Source organism: Rhineura floridana, chromosome 15 (assembly GCF_030035675.1).
Source record: "Rhineura floridana isolate rRhiFlo1 chromosome 15, rRhiFlo1.hap2, whole genome shotgun sequence".
NCBI classification, from domain to species: domain Eukaryota; kingdom Metazoa; phylum Chordata; class Lepidosauria; order Squamata; family Rhineuridae; genus Rhineura; species Rhineura floridana.
The window spans coordinates 29,125,854-29,148,674 of record NC_084494.1 but is presented as its reverse complement, the minus strand read 5'-3'; the positions used below and the strand labels follow the sequence as shown (position 1 = coordinate 29,148,674).

Sequence of the window (22,821 nt, the reverse complement as noted above, 5' to 3'; positions counted from 1 at the left end):
GTTATGCCAGACTGGGCTTCTCGGGGGATCTCTACCTAACCCGGGATGAGGGACTTATGTCAGCATAGCCCACCTGAGCCAGCACCCAGCCAGCTTAGCCAGACATCTGCCATATCCAACTCCCCTCAGCCCCTCATACGTAGCAGTTGGATTGTGCCCTTAGTCCGGAACCTGCCACAAGACCATTTAGTTCACATTTAAAGCTGAGTTTAGCAAATTCACACTCTCTGAAACACTGTGAGCGCCAAAACACAGCCATCCTCCAAAATCCACTTTTTCTGAATATTGTGATGCAGTTCGCCAACTACCATTGTTTACAAAAATGCATATATTAAGGGGAAATGTGCATAAAATGAATATATTAGTGAAAACAGCATAAAAGAATGCATTATATGAGGAGAGATTGCTTACCAAAATGTCTATATTAATCAAAACAGCATACAAAGTTGTGTTTAGTCAGAGAAATTCACACTAAAATGCTGGAGAATTTTCATGAAGATTTTTTAAAAAAAATAAATCACAAATTGCTGCAGAAATTGGGAGAAGTGAATTTAAGATTGGAAAATGAGAAACTGAGAGAACTGAAGTTGATAGTTCTTTCCGTCCCTACTAGGGATGGGTGAGAAATCTGATTCAGTTCACATTTCAAGCCAAATATATCAACTTTGCACTTTCCAAAACAATATCAGAAGGGAAACACAGCCATCCTTCAAAATTTGCACTTATTTGAATTTTGCGATGCAGTTTGCCAGCCAAACAATGTTTACAAAAATGCATATGTTGGGGGAAAGTATGTATATGAATGAAAATAACATACAAAAATGCATTACATGATGAGAAATTGCTTGCAAAAATGTGCACATTAGTCAACCCTGCCTACAAAAATGTGTTTATTAGGAGAAATAAGCACGAAAATTCTGAATAATTTTCATGTTGATTTTTTCATTTTGAGTGAATGAAGTCTTTATTGTTCAAAGCCATAGGCTACCACAATTAAACAGATATAAAAGGAAGATACAAAATACATATAAAAAAAAGATCATATTACAATAAAACACAGTTCAACAACATAGTGGAAAAGCAGAAGTACAGTTCAAATAAAAGTTTCCTCTCATGAGCATTTTTTTTAAATAATCACAAATTACTGCAGAGATGTGGAGAACGGAATTGAAAATTGGAAAAATGAGAAACTGAGATAACCAAAATGGACTGATCTTCCTTACAGAAGACTCTCTGTTGTTCTGGTCACACCAGGCTAATATAGGAGCAGCTGGGAATATTAAAGGTGGGGCTTCAGGGAGGGATGGAGGGAGAGGGGGTGATTGTTTTAGTTGTTTGCCGCTTTGCTCGCTTCTTAAGTGATAGAGGCGGGTTAAACAGCTGCTTCTTTATTCCAATAAACAATCTCTGAACAAACAGCTCTTTTGGGAAAACCTTGCAGTTTGGAGCAGACAGCAGCAGCTGCTAATAAACAGGAAAATAAGTGAAGAAAGCCGAGCAATCAGGAGAGTCTGGCTTACCGTTAACAGCCAAGGGTCGCTTTGAGGAGCTGAAAAAACAGCGACGCTTCTTCAATCACAGGGTGGGTGGCTGTTTGTTAAGGGGCCTCTTTCTCCCTGCTTCTAGAAATCACCTCGTCTCTTCTGCGTTTCCTGAAACAAGAAGGCTGAAGTCTAAGCAACAATGAAAGTGAAAGTACACTTTCTCTGGAGAGAACCTGCAACAGCCTGATCCGGACCAGCAATGTCCTGGGGTGAAGGGAAGTTGAAAAAAGAACAAACATTTCTCTATGAACTAGAGTTCTCTGGAGCCACCATTATTTCTAGAGATGCTAGGAACGTCCAAGATTTTCTGCCAAAACTGCATATGCATTCCTGCCCCCCCATAAGTATTCTAAAGACCCAACAGCTTCAAAAAGATAAGTATAAAGTCAGCAAACTATATAATATTGACACCTCAGCCATGTATTACCCGAATCCCTGCATCTCTGGCAATCCTATCCTGCACAATAAAGGGCCCACAGATGTACTGTGGCCCCTTCCTACCTGTGCCCCCCTGAGGAAATCCCAGGCCCTCTTGTTTGCAGCCCATTGTAGACACACTTAACAGCCATCAGCAACCATTGAAATTGGGGTTGAAGATGGGAGGATGCCAGCATTGTTATATGTCCAGTGGTAGCTCCCCGCTTGTGATGACATTTTCTTCAGAGTGTGGGGAACAAAGATCCCCCCAGGACCTCTTCCTTCCCTGTCTGTTACTCCAGACTTTTAAGTGGTGAGCTGACATCTAGAGCTTTCCAGGCTTTCCTAGTCAGAACCATGTGAGTGATTATTTCAGAGCTTGGAAAAGTTACTTTTTTGAACTACAACTCCCATCAGCCCAATCCAGTGGCCATGCTGGCTGGGGCTGATGGGAGTTGTAGTTCAAAAAAGTAACGTTTCCAAGCTCTGAATTTATTAGTTACCTAATGTTTGTTTGTTATAGTGTTATAATAATAAAAATTCAAATACGAGCCAGGAGTTTTGGTTTTTTTTCAGAAGCCTGGTTGCAGGGAGCTGTTGATAAGCTACTGGAAAACTCACGGCTCCAAAGGCTGTCGGAGCAAGCTAGGCTCATTAATTAGCACTCTGTTCTTTCACCCAAAATGGGAGCATCCTCAAGGCCACAGCAGCTGGCAGCTTGGTTTTTGGCAAGTGCCTTGCTCAGAGCACAGTTTTCCAGTCTGGAGTGAAATATAAATGAGGTCTGTGCTATCCTTAGCAGCTGATGGCAAGATGGTAATAAATTTGAGCAAAGGTTTCTCAGCTATAGTTAAAGATGTTAAAGATGTTAAACAGACAACCAGCCACTCACCCGACGCCGGAACCGGAAGCTGTGGAATGTCCTCCCGAGGGAGCCACGCCTGCCTGGTGCAGCAGGCTTTATACGCCTTTAACAACTGTGTGGCAGCACATTAAGCCTTTTGTAGGATGGAAATACACTTAAGGGAGAAGCTTCACCTGTTCACATTCTGCCTGTCAGACGTTTTATTAATTTTGGTGCAGAAATATTTTTGTTAGTTAATTCATGACTTATTTGTTTGTTTTACTGAATATTCTCAGGGAGAGGCACTTCTGGAATTTTCTGCCTCAAGTGCCAAAATACCTTGGCTACCCTTGGGTGCAATGGCTTTGGTTGTGGAGTCGAAGCCATGTCATCCCAGGCAGTACAATGTTTTGGGCCAGCCCTGTTTGAAAGTTGAATATTTTGCGATGGCTGATAAGAATATTTGGAGCAGAAATCACATTCTGTTTACACCTATTCTACTTCATCGCTGCAAAGACTGGCAGAACAGACAATTTCTGAGAGAACAGATACCTAAGGTCATTTGATGCTTATTTTTTGAAGCTAACAGTCCTGATTCTTGCTTGCTGGACTAGATCAGAACTCATGTATCCTTTGGGTTTTGCACTTATTTTACCATATAGGTTTTTTTTGAGAAATGTGGTGTATGTGACTGTTTATATTCTGTACTTTGGAGGGAAAATATTTTACCTCTGCTGATGTCAGTGTGTAACTGTCAAAGTTCAGGGCCTTGTGCTGTTACTATGTTGCTGTAGTTGGTTGTGGATGGGTTCTGAAAGGGGACAGAGAGAGAAAGAGAAAGATGTTTTTAATATTTATGGATGGGGCCTGGCTCAGGTAAATTTCTGCATGATTGGGCCTGGATCAGGTAAATTCATTTTGATGGGTCTGAGAAACTGCAGACTCTGAATGGCTGGAGGTTCAAATCAGTGAAGAAATGAGTGGTTTACTGTCAGTTGGGGAAGATATTTGGGTAAGTCAGTTGATGAGAGAGGTGTGAGGCAAAGGCCAGAAAAAGCTGAGGGGAAAGTGGATAGTGGAGAGCTGAATATTTAGCCATTCATCCCCAGCAGGTTAACAATACCTTGCTAGTGAAGATCAGAAGAAGGGAGCCAGTGGCTATGTTAGGCTTAAGAGGCTGCCCTTTGTGAAGGTCTTACCAGAAGAAAGTTACACAGGTTTACAAAGTGCCCCCAATATTTGCAGGTGTGATGCATACACTCCCAAGTCCCAAGCCTTCCACATGTTGTGCAGTGAAGTAGAGCCCTCTGAGTGATTAAGGATCCTGATAAAGCAAGGACCCCAATCTCATGAAGGAGTCTACTCACATTCACATAAACATGGGCAGAAACCACTTGCAGACTTTAACCCCACAACACAGAGAAAGTTGAGGACTGGGGTATGTGACACACGCAAGAGCAGTCAGTGTGCTATGACCCGGGAGACCAGGGTTCAAATCTTCACTCAGTCATGAAGAAGAAAGAACATGGAGAGCAGGAGGCTAGGTACATAGGAAGCTGCCTTATATTGAGTCAGACCATTTGTCTATCTCAGTACGGTCAACACTGCCCGGCAGCAAGTCTCCAGGGTTTCCAGGCAGGAGTCTCTCCTAACCCTACCTGCAGATGTCAGGAGTGAACCTGGAACTTTCTGCATGCTCTACCACTGAGCTACAGCCCTTCCGCCAAAGTCTGCATGCGTCTACCTGACCTGGGCATATTTGGAGTCTTAGGTTCATAGAATATATGAAAAGAAGCAGAAGGAAATACTGTGCAATATATACGATTAAAAAGCAGAAAGTATAAGAGTCTTGCAAAGCATAAGCCAAATAGTTTATAACATAACCAAAAAAGGCAGTCGCATAAAGAAGAGCAGGTAATATAGCTAACCAAGACAAAAAGGGGGGGGAAGGGACTTCCAGCTCCTCTCTCCCCATTCAAATGCCAAACCCCTGCTTCTCTCACACACATTTCTTCTCTCTGCACCACTCCTGCCGGTGAATTCCTTTTCAGAAGATATTACTCACATGCTTTAAAAAAAAGATCGACATTCTTGTGCTAGCCCAGTTATCAAGTCTCCACACAAGGAAACAGACTCTGTGTGTAAAAGGTGGTCCTGAGACTTCCATGTGCTTGGGATAGGCTAAGAGATAGCATGTGGCCCAAAGTCACCAGTGAGCTTCATTGCTGAGTGAGGATTTGAATCCCGGTCTTTGTCTTTGTCACTGAAAGCTTCTTCTGGGGCATCAGGGAGCCATCCTTTTCCCAACTGTTATATTTTTGTAAGCATCACGCTCGCCATGAATGCTTCAAGCACAGGCGCATGGCAGCAGCTGCTGAAGCGTTCACGGCAAGTGGAATGGGCAGGTGAGGTGTGCAGCTGAAGAGAGTGAACTGTAGCATGAAGGCTTCAGCCGCCCGCCTTGGCAGCCTCTGCAGCAGCAACAGTTAAGGGGGATGGGAGGTTAGGGCGGTGGGCGAGGCTGGGCCTCCCTGCAGGACAACTTCCCTGCAGCATAAATGCTTTAGCCTCCCACCATATTGGTGGTAGCAGCAGCAGGCAGATGTGCAGCAGTGGCTGAAGATTCATGGCAAGCGGAGCAGGCAGACAAGGTGGCTGAAGCAAGCAAACTGCAGCATGAATGCTTCAGCCACCTGTGTACAGGAGGGACAGGAGGTGAGGGTGGTGGGCAAGGCTGGGCTTCCCCATAGGACAACTTTCTGGTTCTGCCCCCATTCACAAGGCCAGTTCAGAACCTGCTGCTGCCGCTGCTGCTACCACTGCTGCACCTCTTATTCTTCTGAAGGGAGAGCAGTATTTGTGTGACATGCAGCCCAATCTCTCACATGCTCTCCTCACATGTTGAGGCTTATGGAGGTGCCTGCTTCTCTCCTTGGCCACCATGACTAGACCGGAAGTGACAGACTGGTGGTGGCCGACAAAAACTCTTGTGTGCCCCCATTTACCTCCCTCTGCTTGTCTTTATCCTTCATCGCTACAGAGGCACTCTGAGGCCTGGTTGGCTGGGTCTGGTAGGTATGACTTTTGCAGCAGCAAACAGGATGGGAGGAGACAAATGGCAGTGAAAAGCACTAAGTCTTGGGTAAAGCAGGCGGCTGAAGTGAGAGAAGGGCTGGTCTTCTTAACCTGCACCTTGGGAAACTCTTGTTATTCCATAGCCCTTGAAATATAAAAATTAAAAAAGAGAAACATCTAAACTTGCATTTGTAAAACGTGAGGCTGAAGGACTCAGTTCCCTACAAACTTTCAGCTTGCAAATGTCCTAAAATTCATGCAAAATGTGTATTTTAGAAAAAATGCATATAAAAATTATGTGAATTCTCATGCTATTTTAAAAAAACTTATCCTAGTCTACATCTACATATGTATTGCAACTATTTTTATATATGGAATTATTTTTAATTGATTTTACTTCTCTTGTTTTGTGGTTATAATGTTCTAATTATTTTACAATCATATATTTTATAGTTCTAACCCAACCTGGAATAAGAAATCAAATAAATAAATATACAATGTACAAAGATAACATTGGAATAAATGCGAATTTCAAAGGATAGCTGCATTTCAGTTCTCATGTTGTTTCAGAAAGTGTGAATTTTATAAATTTGGCTTCAAATGTGAACGAAATCAAATTTCTCTCTCGTCTGTAAATTACGTAAGAAAATAAGGGGGAGACTGTTGACGCATGCAAGAAGAGATATAAAGAAATAATGAAACAACACACTAATAGAAGAATAGCCAAAATGAAACATTAGGAAATGTAACAATGAGGGACATAGCTCCACGAGCTAGAGGGAGCCCCAGCTGACGAAGCGTCAAGGCCCCAGCTGACGAAGCATCAAGGCGAGTTAAGCAGCAGAGCAAAAAGAGGATAAGTAGCTCCCATTTATTCCATTATTTAATTGAAGTAAAACAGCTCAGAGCAATAAGTAATAAGGGCAGCCCAAGGTCACCCTGAGCTAGGAGCCAAATCCTGAAAGAACCTATATCTTAGGAGACAGATCCTAGGAGAAGGAAGCCTATAGAAAGCTAGTTTTCAACACCACCCTAGCAGGAAAGCTTCAGGGGACACTGTAAACAAGGCTAAATTCCAGTCGGAGAGAAGGGGGAAAAGGAAACTCCACCGATACATACAGGGAGAGAGTCAGCTCAGTCCTTGCTGAAAAGGGCAGCTTCAGCCTTCCTGAAACACAACCACAAGCTCTGTTTCCCTAGGTTAAAGAAAGGTCACGCTGTTCTAGGTGGGAAAACAACAAACAAAAAAGACTTGCCTGGAAGGCGCAGCCCCTTGCTTAGATTAAAAGCAGCCAAAACCTTAAACAGCCCCGCCCCTCGCTCAGGAAGGAAGCCTGAGAGAATACTAAAGAGTTAAGCCCCAGCTGATAGCCATCAGCCTCAAGTAACACATCATTGGCTGCCAGCAGTAGCTGGGAGGAACCAGCCACACATATAAAGTCAGAGCACCCTAGCGAGAGAGCCTGCTCCACGAGCTAGAGGGAGCCCCAGCTGACGAAGCGTCAAGGCGAGTTAAGCAGCAGAGCGAGTTCGGCAGCAGAGCGAGTTCGGCAGCAGGGCGAGTTCGGCAGCAGGGCGAGTTCGGCAGCAGGGCGAGTTCGGCAGCAGGGCGAGTTCGGCAGCAGGGCGAGGAGGCCAGGGCCCCCTACTCTGCCCGTCTGTTCCCTGACCTCAACTAAACCGCAGTCTCCAACCCATTGACGTAATAAACCTTAAACAAAACTATGCAGGTAAGAAGCCAGCAGGGGCGTGGGGGCTTTCCAGTGTTTTGCACCGCCTGCAGCATGTACGACTATCTGCCTGTTGGACAGAAATCGTGGGTGTGCTCTCGGTACAATGAGCTCCTGGCTCTCCGGGAACGACTTCATTTCCTTGAGGCCAAGGTGGCGGACCTGGAAAAGCTGAGAGAGGCAGAGAGGTGTGTGGATGAGGCCTTCAGGGACGTTATAGCTGTGTCCCACTCCAAGGATGATAGCTCTCCTGCTATCATGGAGAACGATGGTCTCGGGGAAGGAGAGCATCCAGCTGAGGAAGAGGGAAACGATCCCTTAGAAGCAACCCATTCCTTGGGGGATGAGCAGCTATCCTCTCATGCCGAGGATATATCTCCAGGGGATGGAGGGATCCTTGTAGTGGGTGATTCGATCATTAGGAACATAGACAGTGGGGTGTGTGATGGGCGTGTAGACCGCAAGGTGTTTTGCCTGCCTGGTGCGAAGGTTGCGGATATCGCCCGTCGTTTAGATAGTTTGGTAGACAGTGCTGGGTAGGAGTCAGTGGTCGTGGTGCACGTTGGCACCAACGACATGGGGAAATGCAGCCGTGAGGTCCTGGAAGCAAAATTTAGGTTGCTAGGTAGGATGCTGAAAGCCAGGACCTCCAAGGTGGCTTTCTCTGAAATGCTACCGGTTCCACGCGCAGGACCAGCCAGACAGGCCCAGCTTCGCAGTCTCAATGCATGGATGAGACAATGGTGTCGGGTGGAAGGGTTTGGATTTGTTAGGCACTGGGGAACATTTTGGGACAAGCCGGGCCTGTACAAAAGGGACGGGCTCCACTTGAACCAGAATGGAACCAGACTGCTGGCACTTAAAATTAAAAAGGTAGCAGAGCAGCTTTTAAACTGACTGAGGGAGGAAACCAGACAGGAGCTGGGAAAGGTCCGGTTCGGAATAAACCTCCCCCCTGGGATAAAAACCAAAGAAATGATGAAATTTTAAAAGGGGTAGGCCTAGAAGTAGGCATTGTGAGAGCAGGGGCACAGGATATAAATTCAGAAGAGCAAAATTACCACAGGCCTAACCACAAGTGCCAAAGACACTTGAAGAGAGACACTGCTTACAAGTGCCTGTACGCTAATGCTAGGAGCCTGCGAACCAAGATGGGAGAACTGGAGTGCTTGGTCTTAGAGGAGAGCATTGATATAGTGAGCATAACCGAGACCTGGTGGAATGGAGAAAACCAGTGGGATACGGTTATCCCTGGATATAAACTATATCGGAAGGACAGGGAAGGACGTATTGGTGGCGGAGTCGCTCTATACGTGAAAGAAGGCATTGAATCCAGCAAGCTCGAAACCCCAAAAGAAGCGGACTCCTCCACAGAATCGTTGTGGGTGGTGATACCGTGCCCCAGGAGGGACTTAATACTGGGAATGATCTATCGTCCCCCTGATCAAAATGCTCAGGGAGACCTTGAGATATGAAATTGAGGAAGCATCCAAACTAGGAAAGGTGGTAGTAATGCATGACTTCAACTACCCGGACATAGACTGGCTGCATATGTGTTCCAGTCATGACAAAGAAGCAAAGTTTCTAGATATTCTAAATGACTATTCCCTAGATCAGTTGGTCATGGAACCGACCAGAGGGACGGCAACCCTGGACTTAATCCTCAGTGGGGACCGGGACCTGGTGCGAGATGTAAGTGTTGTTGAACCGATTGGGAGCAGTGACCACAGTGCTATTAAATTAAACATACATGTAACTGGCCAATTGCCAAGAAAATCCAACACGGTCACATTTGACTTCAAAAGAGGAAACTTCACAAAAATGAGGGGATTGGTAAAATGAAAGCTGAAAAACAAAGTCCAGAGGGTCACATCACTCGAAAATGCTTGGAAGTTGTTTAAAAACACTATATTAGAAGCTCAACTGGTGTGCATACCACAGATCAGAAAAGGTACCGCCAGGGCCAAGAAGATGCCAGCATGGTTAACGAGCAAAGTCAAGGAAGCTCTTAGAGGCAAAAAGTCTTCCTTCAGAAAATAGAAGTCTTGTCCGAATGAAGAAAATAAAAAAGAACACAAACTCTGGCAAAAGAAATGCAAGAAGACAATAAGGGATGCTAAAAAAGAATTTGAGGAGCACATTGCTAAGAACATAAAAACCAACAACAAAAAATTCTATAAATACATTCAAAGCAGGAGACCATCTAGGGAGACAATTGGACCCTTGGATGATAAGGGAGTCAAAGGTGTCCTAAAGAACGATAAGGAGATTGCAGAGAAGCTAAATGAATTCTTTGCATCTGTCTTCACAGTGGAAGATATAGGGCAGATCCCTGAACCCGAACTAACATTTGCAGGAAGGGATTCTGAGGAACTGAGACAAATAGTGGTAACGAGAGAGGAAGTTCTAAGCTTAATGGACAATATAAAAACTGACAAATCACCGGGCCCGGATGGCATCCACCCGAGAGTTCTCAAAGAACTCAAAGGTGAAATTGCTGATCTGCTAACTAAAATATGTAACTTGTCCCTTGGGTCCTCCTCCGTGCCTGAGGACTGGAAAGAGGCAAATGTAACGCCAGTCTTCAAAAAGGGATCCAGAGGGGATCCCGGAAATTACAGGCCAGTTAGCTTAACTTCTGTCCCTGGAAAACTGGTAGAAAGTATTATTAAAGCTAGATTAACTAAGCACATAGAAGAACAAGCCTTGCTGAAGCAGAGCCAGCATGGCTTCTGCAAGGGAAAGTCCTGTCTCAGTAACCTATTAGAATTCTTTGAGAGTGTCAACAAGCATATAGATAGAGGTGATCCAGTGGACATAGTGTACTTAGACTTTCAAAAAGCGTTTGACAAGGTACCTCACCAAAGACTTCTGAGGAAGCTTAGCAGTCATGGAATAAGAGGAGAGGTCCTCTTGTGGATAAGGAATTGGTTAAGAAGCAGAAAGCAGAGAGTAGGAATAAACGGACAGTTCTCCCAATGGAGGGCTGTAGAAAGTGGAGTCCCTCAAGGATCGGTATTGGGACCTGTACTTTTCAACTTGTTCGTTAATGACCTAGAATTAGGAGTGAGCAGTGAAGTGGCCAAGTTTGCTGACGACACGAAATTGTTCAGGGTTGTTAAAACAAAAAGGGATTGCGAAGAGCTTCAGAAAGACCTCTCCAAACTAAGTGAATGGGCGGAAAAATGGCAAATGCAATTCAATATAAACAAGTGTAAAATTATGCATATTGGAGCAAAAAATCTGAATTTCACATATACGCTCATGGGGTCTGAACTGGCGGTGACTGACCAGGAGAGAGACCTCGGGGTTGTAGTGGACAGCACGATGAAAATGTCGACCCAGTGTGCGGCAGCTGTGAAAAAGGCAAATTCCATGCTAGCGATAATTAGGAAAGGTATTGAAAATAAAACAGCCGATATCATAATGCCGTTGTATAAATCTATGGTGCGGCCGCATTTGGAATACTGTGTACAGTTCTGGTCGCCTCATCTCAAAAAGGATATTCTAGAGTTGGAAAAGGTTCAGAAGAGGGCAACCAGAATGATCAAGGGGATGGAGCGACTCCCTTACGAAGAAAGATTGCAGCATTTGGGGCTTTTTAGTTTAGAGAAAAGGCGGGTCAGAGGAGACATGATAGAAGTGTATAAAATTATGCATGGCATTGAAAAAGTGGATAGAGAAAAGTTCTTCTCCCTCTCTCATAATACTAGAACTCGTGGACATTCAAAGAAGCTGAATGTTGGAAGATTCAGGACAGACAAAAGGAAGTACTTCTTTACCCAGCGCATAGTTAAACTATGGAATTTGCTCCCACAAGATGCAGTAATGGCCACCAGCTTGGATGGCTTTAAAAGAAGATTAGACAAATTCATGGAGGACAGGGCTATCAATGGCTACTAGCCATGATGGCTGTGCTGTGCCACCCTAGTCAGAGGCAGCATGCTTCTGAAAACCAGTTGCCGGAAGCCTCAGGAGGGGAGAGTGTTCTTGCACTCGGGTCCTGCTTGCGGGCTTCCCCCAGGCACCTGGTTGGCCACTGTGAGAACAGGATGCTGGACTAGATGGGCCACTGGCCTGATCCAGCAGGCTCTTCTTATGTTCTTATGTTCTTAAAATGCAAATAAAACAATTAAAACCAAGCTCTTCTCTACATTGTGTTCCATCATCCTAAAATCCCTCCCGCCCAACTACTTAGAAGATACACCAGCCTAACTAACCCATTCTGAACTTTGTTGTTGTTATGTGCCTTCAAGTCGATTACGACTTATGGCGACACTATGAATCTGCGACCTCCAAGAGCATCTGTCATGAACCACCCTGCTCAAATCTTGTAAGTTCAGGTCTATGGCTTCCTTTATGGAATCAATCCATCTCTTGTTTGGTCTTCCTCTTTTTCTACTCCCTTCTGTTTTTCCCAACATTATTGTCTTTTCTAGTGAATCATGTCTTCTCATTAAGTATGATAACCTCAGTTTCATCATTTTAGCTTCTAGTGGCAGTTCTGGTTTAATTTGTTCTAACACCCAGTTATTTGTCTTTTTCGCAGTCCATGGTATGCGCAAAGCTCTCCTCCAACACCACATTTCAAAGGAGTTTTTTCTCTTATCCACTTTTTTCACTGTCCAACTTTCACAAATCCAACAGGTGTAGAGGTCCTTTCTCTTTCATTAGTACCCCCAAGGGAGGGGTGGAGGGAGTGTTTGCATCTCTGCTCTCCCATTCTGGGCTTTATATACTAATCTGAATCTGGGGCCAGAGCTTTCTACACCGGTTAAAGATGGACACAGAACTTTTCCACACTGCATGCTTAACCAGATTTTAGCAAGGGAATGTTCCACTGTCTTCTAACTGTTCTGTAAAAAAGAAAAGAAAATCCATCTCATCATCTTCTCAAAATGCTTTGACCCAACAGGAAACACAGCTGGTAAAGAGATACCCCATGTGATTGCTACAGGTATGTATAAGTTTTTTTGCGTTTTTTAAGTTTAAAAAATGACTTTGAGTTGCTTATTTAGGCCATATTTGCACCAGTGGAAAACTACATCCACATCAGACAGTTTCTGTCAGTACAATGGAGTGGAGTGTGGTAATAGAAGTCTATTTTGGCATAAAATGGCACATACAGAAATAAAAAAATAATATCAATAGTTTAGGATTCTGCCTCTTTCAAGCCAGTCATTCATGTACCCAAAATCTTGGCATGGTCTATCATGTTCCTTTTCAGAGCTAAACTACGCATGATGATAAGCATCTTTTTACATAAGAGAGCTTCCTGCTGGTTTCTTGCTGAATGGTAATCTCCGCCCAGCTGCTATTTTATACTGGAGATGGTGTTTACAATAAGAAGACACAGGTCATTCTCTGGGGAAGAGGCAGAGCATAACACCACTCAGTAAGACCCCTTAATCCCGTGCTTTGAGGGAGCCAAGAGTAAGAGGCTCAGGAAAGACAACACCCTGCCTGCCCTCAACCAGAAGTCAGATTGTTAAGTGTTGCTGATCCAATGCTGTGGAATGCTCTTCCAGCAGAGATGCAGCAAGCAGCCTCACTTTTGACCAGGGGTGTAGTCGTCCAGTGTCTCAGGAAGTCTTAGACCCTTTCCTTTTTTGGGAGCAGGGTCCCTATGTCTCCAGCATCCAGTGAGCCAATCAGCATGGAAGGGAATTGTGGTAGCCCCTGAGAAGAGTCTTCTAACATGCTTCCTTGACCTTTGCTGCAAATTAGAGCCAATCTGAGTGAAAGGAGGTGAGTCAGCCACTAAGACTCTTCTCAGCAGTTAACACTCTCCCCTTTCATACTTATTGACTCCTGGGGATGTCTGATGTTGTGGGAGAAAGCATTAACAAGGATCTCATTCCCAGCTCAGCAGCAGAAAGGGGGAGGGGACATGACTGTGACCAATGTGAAGGGACCCTGCACTTCTGAATTTGCCCCTACACTACTGCTTTTGACTTTCAGATGTCTCTTGAAGACTTTTTTATGCCAACATCAATCTGGACCTCAGTGGGTAAAGCAGACCCAGTAACAAGGACCACAAACGCAAGAGAACAGCTGGAACAAATTAGATGGTTTACTGTAACACAATGCTCAGTACAAGGATAGTAGACTGATAGTAATTCCACTAAATGACTACATACGGGAATAAGAGGGAAACTGTCAAAGCATACAGGGGATAAAGAAATATTGTGGGCCTTCCATTAAGGTTGGTCAGGAAGCTGCAGTCAATGCAGAATGCCACAGCAAGGCTGTTGAAGGGTCCCCTATTGACAGTGCATAACACCTGTGCTGGAAGAGCTGCACTGGCTGTCAATATGCTACCAGGTTGGCATATGAAACCCTGCAACTTGGGACCATGTTACCTCTGGGAACACCTTTCCTTTTGTACCATTGCCCTTCTGCATGCAAAACAGATGTTCTACCATTTGTTTTATAAGTCCAGTTTTATTGTTGATTGACTGCTATTCACCGCTATGATTTTTTAAAATGTTGGTGATATATATTTGCAAACAATTAAAGAAATAAAAATAATACAGCCATAAAGAAATACACATGGCAATAGGTAATAATCAGCAATGTAGCCATAAGGAACTAAATTCAAATAAAGCAAAGGAAACGAAGTACTTCTGTGCATCCTAAACATCTTCCAACCCAGCTACTTAGAGGATGCATCAGAACTAACCCACTCTGAGCTTCATAGCATTACAAGATTCAAAGCAGCTTGAAGCTACCAGTCCTGCAGGTGTGGTAGCTTTCTCATTCCTGAATCCCACAGAAGAGATGAAGGGGATATCTGCATCTCTGCTCTCTCATCCTGGGTAGATATAGATTTCATCAGAATTTGGGGGCAAAACTTTCTACTTTACTTAGAGGAGAGCACAGTTACCCAAATTTTGTCAATGGAAAGTTTAACCAATCTCCTTGTAAATTTTCTATCTTGTAAATTTTGTCTCGTAAACACAGTTCATCTCTGCTGCTTCTTCAGAAAAAAGGGTATGACCGCAGAAGGAAACACGGGCAGGTCAGGGGTGTCTCATGTGTTTGTTCCAGGGTGTGGGAGACTTTCTTCAAGATTTTTTAAAAAAACTTTAGTGAAATTTACCCCTCCCCAAAAGGAGCAGACTCCCTCCACCCAGCAGGTCACATGGAGGATGGATTAATCCTCATAACAAAGAGGCTGGAAGAAAAGTCTTGCCAAGTTAGGACTCCAGGAAGACTTAAATTGGGCACAACTTGCAGGTTCCCTATGTGTGGGTTAAAGGGGTTTTGTTTTGTTTTTAGAATAGTTGAGGAAGTGAGGATTCTCTGATTGCAGTAGAAAGGAGTCAGAGGAAAGCAATTGGTTGATTATGTGGTAGAAAGATGAGATAATACATGCCTGGACCTCACTGTCTGGATGGGTGTCTTGGCTGTTTATTTGGATCTCTTCGACTCGATAGCTTTTGCCTGAACATTCTCAGCATCTTTCACAACATCTTTCAGGAACCCCTTCAGCATGTACAATGTGGTTAAAAGTGAACTGCCGCCACCATATAGAGATCCCACTATGGGTACGAAATCCAGAGCCAGCTCTATCACTGTTACTGTTCCCCATACCATTGACCTCTGCAAGAAATCTGTTACAAATTTTGTGGTGATCTCACTGGTACTTGGAGTATTTTCAATAACAGATTTCAACTCCTCAACAGGTTTCTCAACACGGAATGCAAGCCTACGGAGGGAAGCTTCATCCAAGCCAAAGACCTTGCAGATATGATTCATTGTTGAGGCCAAGATGGCAATGTCACAACCCAAAGAGAGGAATGGGATAGGAATCAACCCCACACTACAAGACAACATAGCTCGTTTCCATATAAGGCTCTCCATAGCAGCCTTTTTCTTTTTAATGCCTTCTTTTGTTAAAATTGGCATAAACATAATTAAAACATCTCTCTTGATTTTATCCTGTTCCTTCTCAATGGTGTCTTGCAGCAGGGGGAAATCATACTTGCTCAAATCCCACCTTGATATTAGAAACACCCTTGGAGAAGACTCTCCTAAAGCCTTCAAATTCTCACAGCAGTTTTTCCATATCTTCTCAAGGGTTTTCTTCTCACTGAAGTCTCTTTTCCGACTTTCAGAATCTATGTTGACATCCACTTTGGTACGCACATAGTAGAATCTCTTGTTCAGTTTCTTAATTTCAGAAGCCAACTTGGTATCATTCTCAGTGAAGCGTTCTGAGGCAACAATTATGAAGAAATCATACTTGTTAAAATTGACTTTCTGTAGGTATTCCTTTGCTTTAAATGCAGGTGTTCCAATTCCTGGTAGATCCCAAATTTTGAGTTTTGGGAATGTGGGATACTGATATTCTTTTAGTTCCTTGGTTGTTTCTATCACATCAGTCTTGGCTGCTCCGTCATCATCATCTTTCATACCCAGCAGAGCATTGACTAAAGATGATTTGCCGGCACCTGTCATTCCTGTGACTGCAATGTCAATTTTGATGTTTTCTAATAAATCTAATTCCTGTTGAACTTCAGCTATAACAGCCTGAGGATCTTTTTGATCTGAAGCAGCCTTCATTTCAGCAAGATCATTTCTTAGCATTTCTTCTAATATGGCAGCAGCCATGGCAGTGATTCTTGATGGCTCAATTAATCTGTGAAAGAAAAAAGATAATATGATACTAGATAACATTCAGCACATTTTTTAAGCAATCTAGGATTTAGTTATGTGGCAAAATCAATTCTCTTAGGGTGCATCTGCATCAGTGGAAGACTAGATCCACATCAGTAAGTTTTTGTCATTACGAGGGTGGAAATGTATTAATGAAGTGCATGATTGGGTATCCCTCTGGACAATTTCTCATGCAACCAACATCTTATCATGGACTGATGTGTTCTTTTTCAAGGCCAGACCACAGATCATAGTAGCCACATGTAGTATCTTTTGGGGCAGAGTGTAGCACCATTCAGCAAGACCCTTATCTGTTTTACTGATTTATTTAATTAAATTTATATACCACTTAGTCAACACAAAGCCTCTAAGTGGTTTAGAAAGAAAAACCTAAAATTCATTCAAGATACAGATAAAACAAACTGAAATTTATCAAACTATAAATAAAATCAACCATTTTAAAACACACTTAGTAAAATCACATCTTAAGGTTGTATTCAACTAAGTCCTACTCAGAGTAGACCCACTAAAATTAATAAACTGAAGTTAGCCTTCTCTAGTAATTTTAGTAGGTCTACTCTGAGTAGGACTAACATTGACTACCACCCAAAAACCCCAAATGTTAAAATTATGTGCTTGGATAGGCTTGCTGAAACAGTAAGTTTTTAGCAGGCACTGAAAGTAATATAGTGGAGGCGCTCACTTGATATTAATGGCCAGGATATTGTACTGCCCTACAAATGTGTAAAAATGCAAACACTGTATGCTCAGAGGCACGTATTACCAAATTTTCCAAGCTACACAGGAAGTGGATTGAACTGTGAAAGACCAATCAGAATTGTGTTTGCATTTTTTACAAATTTGTAGGGCAGTACAATATCTCAGAGAGGAGATCAGGTCTCCTTCTCCCCTAGTGCATTGCTGTAGATGCCCGATTTCCCTGCTTTTGATAGAAATCTCTGTTGGCTATAGGTATGTTCTTAAACCATAAGGTTGTTTGTGGGGTTTTTGCCTATTAGTGAATTTCTGTCCTTTTTAAACCAGGAAGTAATAAATGGGATCCTGTGCAATGAGAATGGATTGATCATTTGCATGCTTATTGAGTTCAGTGAGATATACTCCCCTGAAATCATGCTTAGGAGAGATGAAACTGACCTGGAAAGGGGCAGGAGGGGGTGGAGGGGCAGAATGGGAAGGGGAGGGGGAAGAGGAGTTTGGGAGGGGGGGCACTGGGCAGAGGCAAAGCCATTTTCCTTTCCTTTCCAAAAGGAAAACATGGTTAACAGTATTATTTGGGGGTTCTTCCCCACCTTTTTATTCTACAGCAGACACCTATAGTCTCCCACCCAAATTTAAACCAAAGCTGACCCTGATTAGTCAAGCCAAACAGCTGTTAGTCTGGCTTTTAGAACATTGACAATTGGTTCTTACTGAGCATGCCTGCGCTGTTATAGATTCCAATGTTAATTTTCTTAAATTAAATAAAGAATTAGCCATGCATTTTTTTAAAAAAAAACTTTTAAACCGCAGAAGATGGAGGTCAAAATATGGGGCAAGGTCGACTTCCGGGAAGGGTGACTTAGCCTGTGCCTGCTTTTGAGACGGGCTCCTGCCTCAAAAGAAGCTTATTCAGATATATCAGTCAGTTTTTTCTTTTTTTTTTGACTGATTAAACTTCTCCCGGGTAGGGAGAAACGAAGAGATTAACCTCAAAGCCTATTTTTGTTGGGACGACCAGATCTCATTAATTTATGGGACGAGGTCCAGCCGACGAAGGTGGGACGGATTTTCAACAGCAAGCTCTATCTGTTAAAGCGAACGTTCATCTTATCTTCTAAGAGAGAACGCACTAACAGGCAAGCACCCTTCTTTCTATATTTTTCTTTTACTTGACTTAAATTGTTGCTGTTTAAAAGAGATTTGCCAGATTGATCGGTTTTTGACATCTCACTGGGGAGCCATAACTTCTCTCTGCTACGCACTAATTAATAGCTTATCTCTGTTTTTGTTGCAAAAAGCTGTCCTGGATTTGCATTCTAAAGATATACACAGAAGAGGGATTTCTATTCCAGATTTTTATTTTGAAGAATATTATACTGTCTGAGACTACTCTCTTTTTGGTCTATTTTATTTTGACGAATCTGTTTCTTGACGACTGCCATTAATTGTTTCGATCCTGGGAACTGCATTTTGTTTACTTAACTATGGAGAGATAAGGCTGTCTGCTCTGTTTATACTGTGATGTCACCAAGTTTGGAGTATTAACCCAATTGTTGCTGAAATAAGAAGTGGTTTTCCTATATTTTTCTTTTAAAATGGCAATTAAGAAAGTGGCTGAGAATCTGGAAATAACTATGTTTCAGAAAATAATGGATGAGATTGAGATAACGAAACAAAACCTGCGACAGGGTTGTAAGGAGCTGAAAATTGAATTGAGTAAAATGACGCAGGAGATTAAAGATATAGGGGTCCCTGTGAGAGAGGTGACCCTGGAAGGGGTCCCTGTGAGAGAGGAGACCCCGGAGATTGGAACAAACGTGGAACAGGAAAAAGATTTGGAGTCTATGGACTTTAGAAATAAAATCTATTGTTTGGAGACACAGGAGATTAAAGACATAGGGGTCCTTGTGAGAGAGGAGACCCTGGAGACTGGAACAGGGGTCCCTGTGAGAGAGGAGACCCTGGAGACTGGAACAGGGGTCCCTGTGAGAGAGGAGACCCCGGAGATTGGAACAAACGTGGAACAGGAAAAAGATTTGGAGTCTATGGACTTTAGAAATAAAATCTATTGTTTGGAACTCAATGTTATCTCTGAAGAAATTAATGAAGATTCTAGAGATAAAGTTATCAATGGCATGGATAATCTTCTGGACTGGAATGATGTGATGGAGCCCAATATAGAGAAAATTTATGGAATTAGCTGCAGCCATGTAACAATGGAAAAACTTTCAAGAGATGACCCAGTGTATTTTGAAAAAAAGAACAGAGATATGATTTTACAGCAGTATTTCAGCAACCTATTCAGAATGGATGGCAAGAAAATATTTGGGATAGAGGTAATTCCCATCAGACTCTTACTATATGACTATGGCTTTGACAGCAAGATTATTATGGAATACTGATAATGGAAGATTGGATACTGAAATTACTGGACTTAACAAGACTACTGAAGATGGAAGATGGAAAATGGAACTAATAGGGATAATAGAACAATGGCTACTGAAATTACTGAACCTAACAGATTCTGATGTGATGGATTAATTGAAATGTTTATTTTGACTATGGTTATGACAATAAGATTATCATAATTAGTAATGAGATGGATTAATTGATATGCTTATCTGGAAAAAAAAAATTGATAGATATATTTCTTAAAGAATTGAAACCTCTCTTTGACTTTTTGTGGAAAGAATAAAGTAATGTTTATGAGATTTGATGATTAAGTAAGATAACTATTGGAGGAAAGTGATTTTATAATATGACTTAAGAGACAGGATTGTTATATATTATAGACTTATAACTGATCTGATCTTTGACAAATGGGAAGTCAATATTTTACTCTTTATTTTTTATTTTTATTTTTATTTTTATTTATTTTTTTTTTGTTTAACTATTTTTGATTTTGTTTTTTGTCTTTGAATGTTTTATGATTTCGTCTTGTATGTTTTATGAAAATTTGAATAAAAATTATTGAAAAAAAAAAAATATGGGGCAAGGTCAGATTGTAAGGTAAGATTACAGGTACTCTGTGAACATGGGTGATTTTTAATTAATCTTAACAAATTATGAGACCTTTGACAGAAAAAAGTCCAATAGGGGTCTGGATATTTTTACACCTGTTTCCTGACTTTAAACTCTGGATTCCCTCTGAGTGTTGTATGTCTCACCACGAAACAGAGGGTTGTTTAGCAAGCGTTTCTGAGTTCAAGACTATAGGTTTTGTAAGATTTTGTTTTGAAATGAGATTATGGAAAGCAGCAGAATGGCATGGGGAGTATTTTCAATTTAACATATGTGGCACATGAAAAATCCATGCTGGCTATATAATGAAATAGCATTGGGTTCCACCCAGCTCACCCACCCAAGTATCAGTAATGCATGCCAGATCAGCCCCTTCATCCACAGTCAAATCATAGTTGAGTATAGCTGCAATATTCTTATTACAAACTGACCTGACATTAAATAACAGCAGCACCAGATCTGAGGGCTCAGCAGATAAGCCGGCAGGAATTTCTTTAAGACTGCAGGGGCTGAAAAGAGAGAGACCAAACATCTGGGACTCTGCCCTGGATACTAGTCAGCCCCTCCCACAGTTGAACAATATGTCCCCCTGCCCACCACCACCAAAAGGAAGGCAGTACCATCATAGCTCCATGCTGCTCAGACACATTTTCACCCCATTACCCCATGATTACTCTCTTGCTTTGGAGGAGCCAAGAGGGAGGGCTTCAGGAAGAGAACAGCAAGTGGAGCAGAGCCCACCCATTCAAGGGATGGATTGAGCAGCCTAATTTCCTCTTGTCACGGCACCCCGATTGCCCCCTGGGCTATGTGGGAATGGGAGATATGCCAAAACAAGATGTCCACTTATGTTTGCCCACCCTTTCCGTTAGACTCTTGCCGGCACTAGGTGAAAAGTTAATTTACTCCTGACTGCCTTCCACCAACCAGCTTTAAAACGTCCTTTGTGTCAGACCCAATCTGTGAACTAGGCTCACCTACAAAACAATTAGGGACAGAAGGATCTGCCAATTTTGGTTCTCTTCGCTTAAATTCAGTCCTCCACATTTTAAAAAAATTCTCAGTTCTTCAGCATTTTAGTGCAAATTTCTCCTAATAAACACATTTTTTTTGTTGGCAGTTTTGCCTAAAGTACGCATTTATCCTAATATCATGCATTTTTGTATGTTATTTTCACAAACATATTCATTCTTATGCATGCTTTCCCCTAATATATGCATATTTGCAAAAACTCTTTGGTCGGAGAACTGCATTGTAAAATTCAGATAAATTTGAATTTCAAAGGATGGCTGAGTTTCTGTTCTCATTATGTTTCAGAAAGTGCCAATTTGATAGATTTGATTTTAAATGTGAATTGAATTGAATTTTTCACCTAACCCTAAAAACAGCTGCATGGTGGGGGGGAGGCAGAGTTTTCAGCAGAGATAGGATAGCTAGAAGCTGTGCCTAGTGCTTCCCCTGCCCACCATTTCCCCTTCACAGAATACCCCAAGCACTTTCCCCCTGCATCAGGTTCCTCATGTGTGGTTACCAGGATGGCAAGGGGCTGGGGACACAGGGGGTTTCAGTACAGCAGGAGTTGGGAACCTGTGGCCCTCCAGATGTTGTGTGGAGTCCAACTCCCATCATCTCTTGCTATTGGCCATGCTTGTTGGGACTAATGGGGCTTTGGAATCCAATGATGTCTGGGGGCCTCAGGTTCCCAATCCCAACAGAAGAAGAGTGCTGAGTGACAAAAAGCTTCTAAGCACCCTGGATAGGGACACATTGCTGGCTTAAAATGCAATCACCCCTGTTCTTTGAAACCGGGTACACAAGACGCTAGCCACAATTACCCACTAGTTTCAGCACTTTGAGGCACTATAAACAAAACTAGGTTCACTCTGACTTTACAACTGTTCGAGTAGTGAACCCCAGGTATATTCAGTGGAAACGTTTCCTGGGGCTGGTCCTACATGTCTGACGCCAATGTGTATGTGTATGTGTGTGTGTGTATCACAGAGGAGCACCCCATTTCCCATCTGCTGCCTGCCCACTGCAGTCGTGCCACATTGAATTCAGTGGAGCTTACTCCCTGGTAAGTGCATTAGTTCCAATGAGTTGCAAGTCTTGTTCATTTTAAAACAAGCGGCAGAGGGGAGAGAAATCTGTGCTCATCACTTACCCATCAATCTCTGTAACAAGAAAGGAGGGTCTCACTTACTTTGATTATTTAAAGTGCCAACACCAGGAGAAACAACAACAGGGTGATTTCCAGGGGGATGAAAGCTCCTCCAATAGGAGTTGGGGGTAGGGTTGCCAGGCTCAGGGCCTGAGAATGATTCTGTATCTTTAAGAGAAGAGAAAATTCAGCCAAGTGCAGGTTTTCTTGCAACACGGCAATGGGAAAAACCACAAGGTGAAATTCTCCCTTCCCCGCTGCACAGCTTTTAAAGATACAGAAGACCTCTTGGTTGCCAGGCCCAGCCTCCAAGAGGTCTTCTGTATCTTTAAAAGTTGTGCAGCGGAGAGGGAGAATTTCACCTTGTGGTTTTTCCCATTACAGTGTTGCAAGAAAACCTGCACTTGGCTGAATTTTCTCTTCTCTTAAAGATACAGAATCATTCTCAGGCCCTGAGCCTGGCAACCCTAGTTGGGGGGAAGGAGTGGGGAAACCAGGTACAGACAGCAGGCAGCTGGAGACACGGGATTTGCAAAATCCAATAGAAATGCAGTGACAAAGAACAGCTTTGCTGCATTTTAAGCCTGTAATATGTTCCTACCCCCATCTCGCCAAGCATGTTTTTCTCCCCTTCAAATCACAAACCTC

General features: G+C 42.8%; 2 protein-coding genes and 1 long non-coding RNA gene across 10 annotated transcripts in view; 1 reads left to right on the top strand and 2 right to left on the bottom strand.

Annotated features, from left to right (window-relative positions):
- LOC133370414 (interferon-inducible GTPase 5-like) overlaps positions 1 to 2,962 on the bottom strand; it is a 13,704-nt gene extending 10,742 nt beyond the window's left edge. Inside the window, exons 1-2 of one of the 2 annotated variants that reach the window (XM_061596700.1) lie at positions 2,854 to 2,962; positions 1,521 to 1,652 (exon numbers count right to left, since the gene is read on the bottom strand). The gene's annotated coding sequence lies outside the window, so the exon portion shown is untranslated. Of the gene's footprint in view, positions 1 to 1,520; positions 1,653 to 2,582; positions 2,604 to 2,853 lie in introns of those variants that run through there. The other variant, XM_061596701.1, reaches the window with a different exon arrangement.
- LOC133370419 (uncharacterized) lies at positions 2,893 to 16,063 on the top strand. The gene is made up of 3 exons (XR_009759125.1): positions 2,893 to 3,362; positions 12,526 to 12,567; positions 15,299 to 16,063. It is a non-coding gene; the product is annotated as an uncharacterized LOC133370419 (long non-coding RNA).
- LOC133370416 (interferon-inducible GTPase 5-like) overlaps positions 13,703 to 22,821 on the bottom strand; it is a 21,951-nt gene continuing 12,832 nt past the window's right edge. For all 7 annotated transcript variants that reach the window (XM_061596708.1, XM_061596706.1, XM_061596704.1 and 4 more), the window contains 2 exons: positions 20,444 to 20,521; positions 13,703 to 16,254 (listed from right to left, as the gene is read on the bottom strand). In XM_061596708.1, the coding sequence (XP_061452692.1) occupies positions 15,024 to 16,226 (1,203 nt within the window). In that variant the 5' untranslated portion in view covers positions 16,227 to 16,254; positions 20,444 to 20,521 and the 3' untranslated portion in view covers positions 13,703 to 15,023. The remainder of the gene's footprint in view (positions 16,255 to 20,443; positions 20,522 to 22,821) is intronic.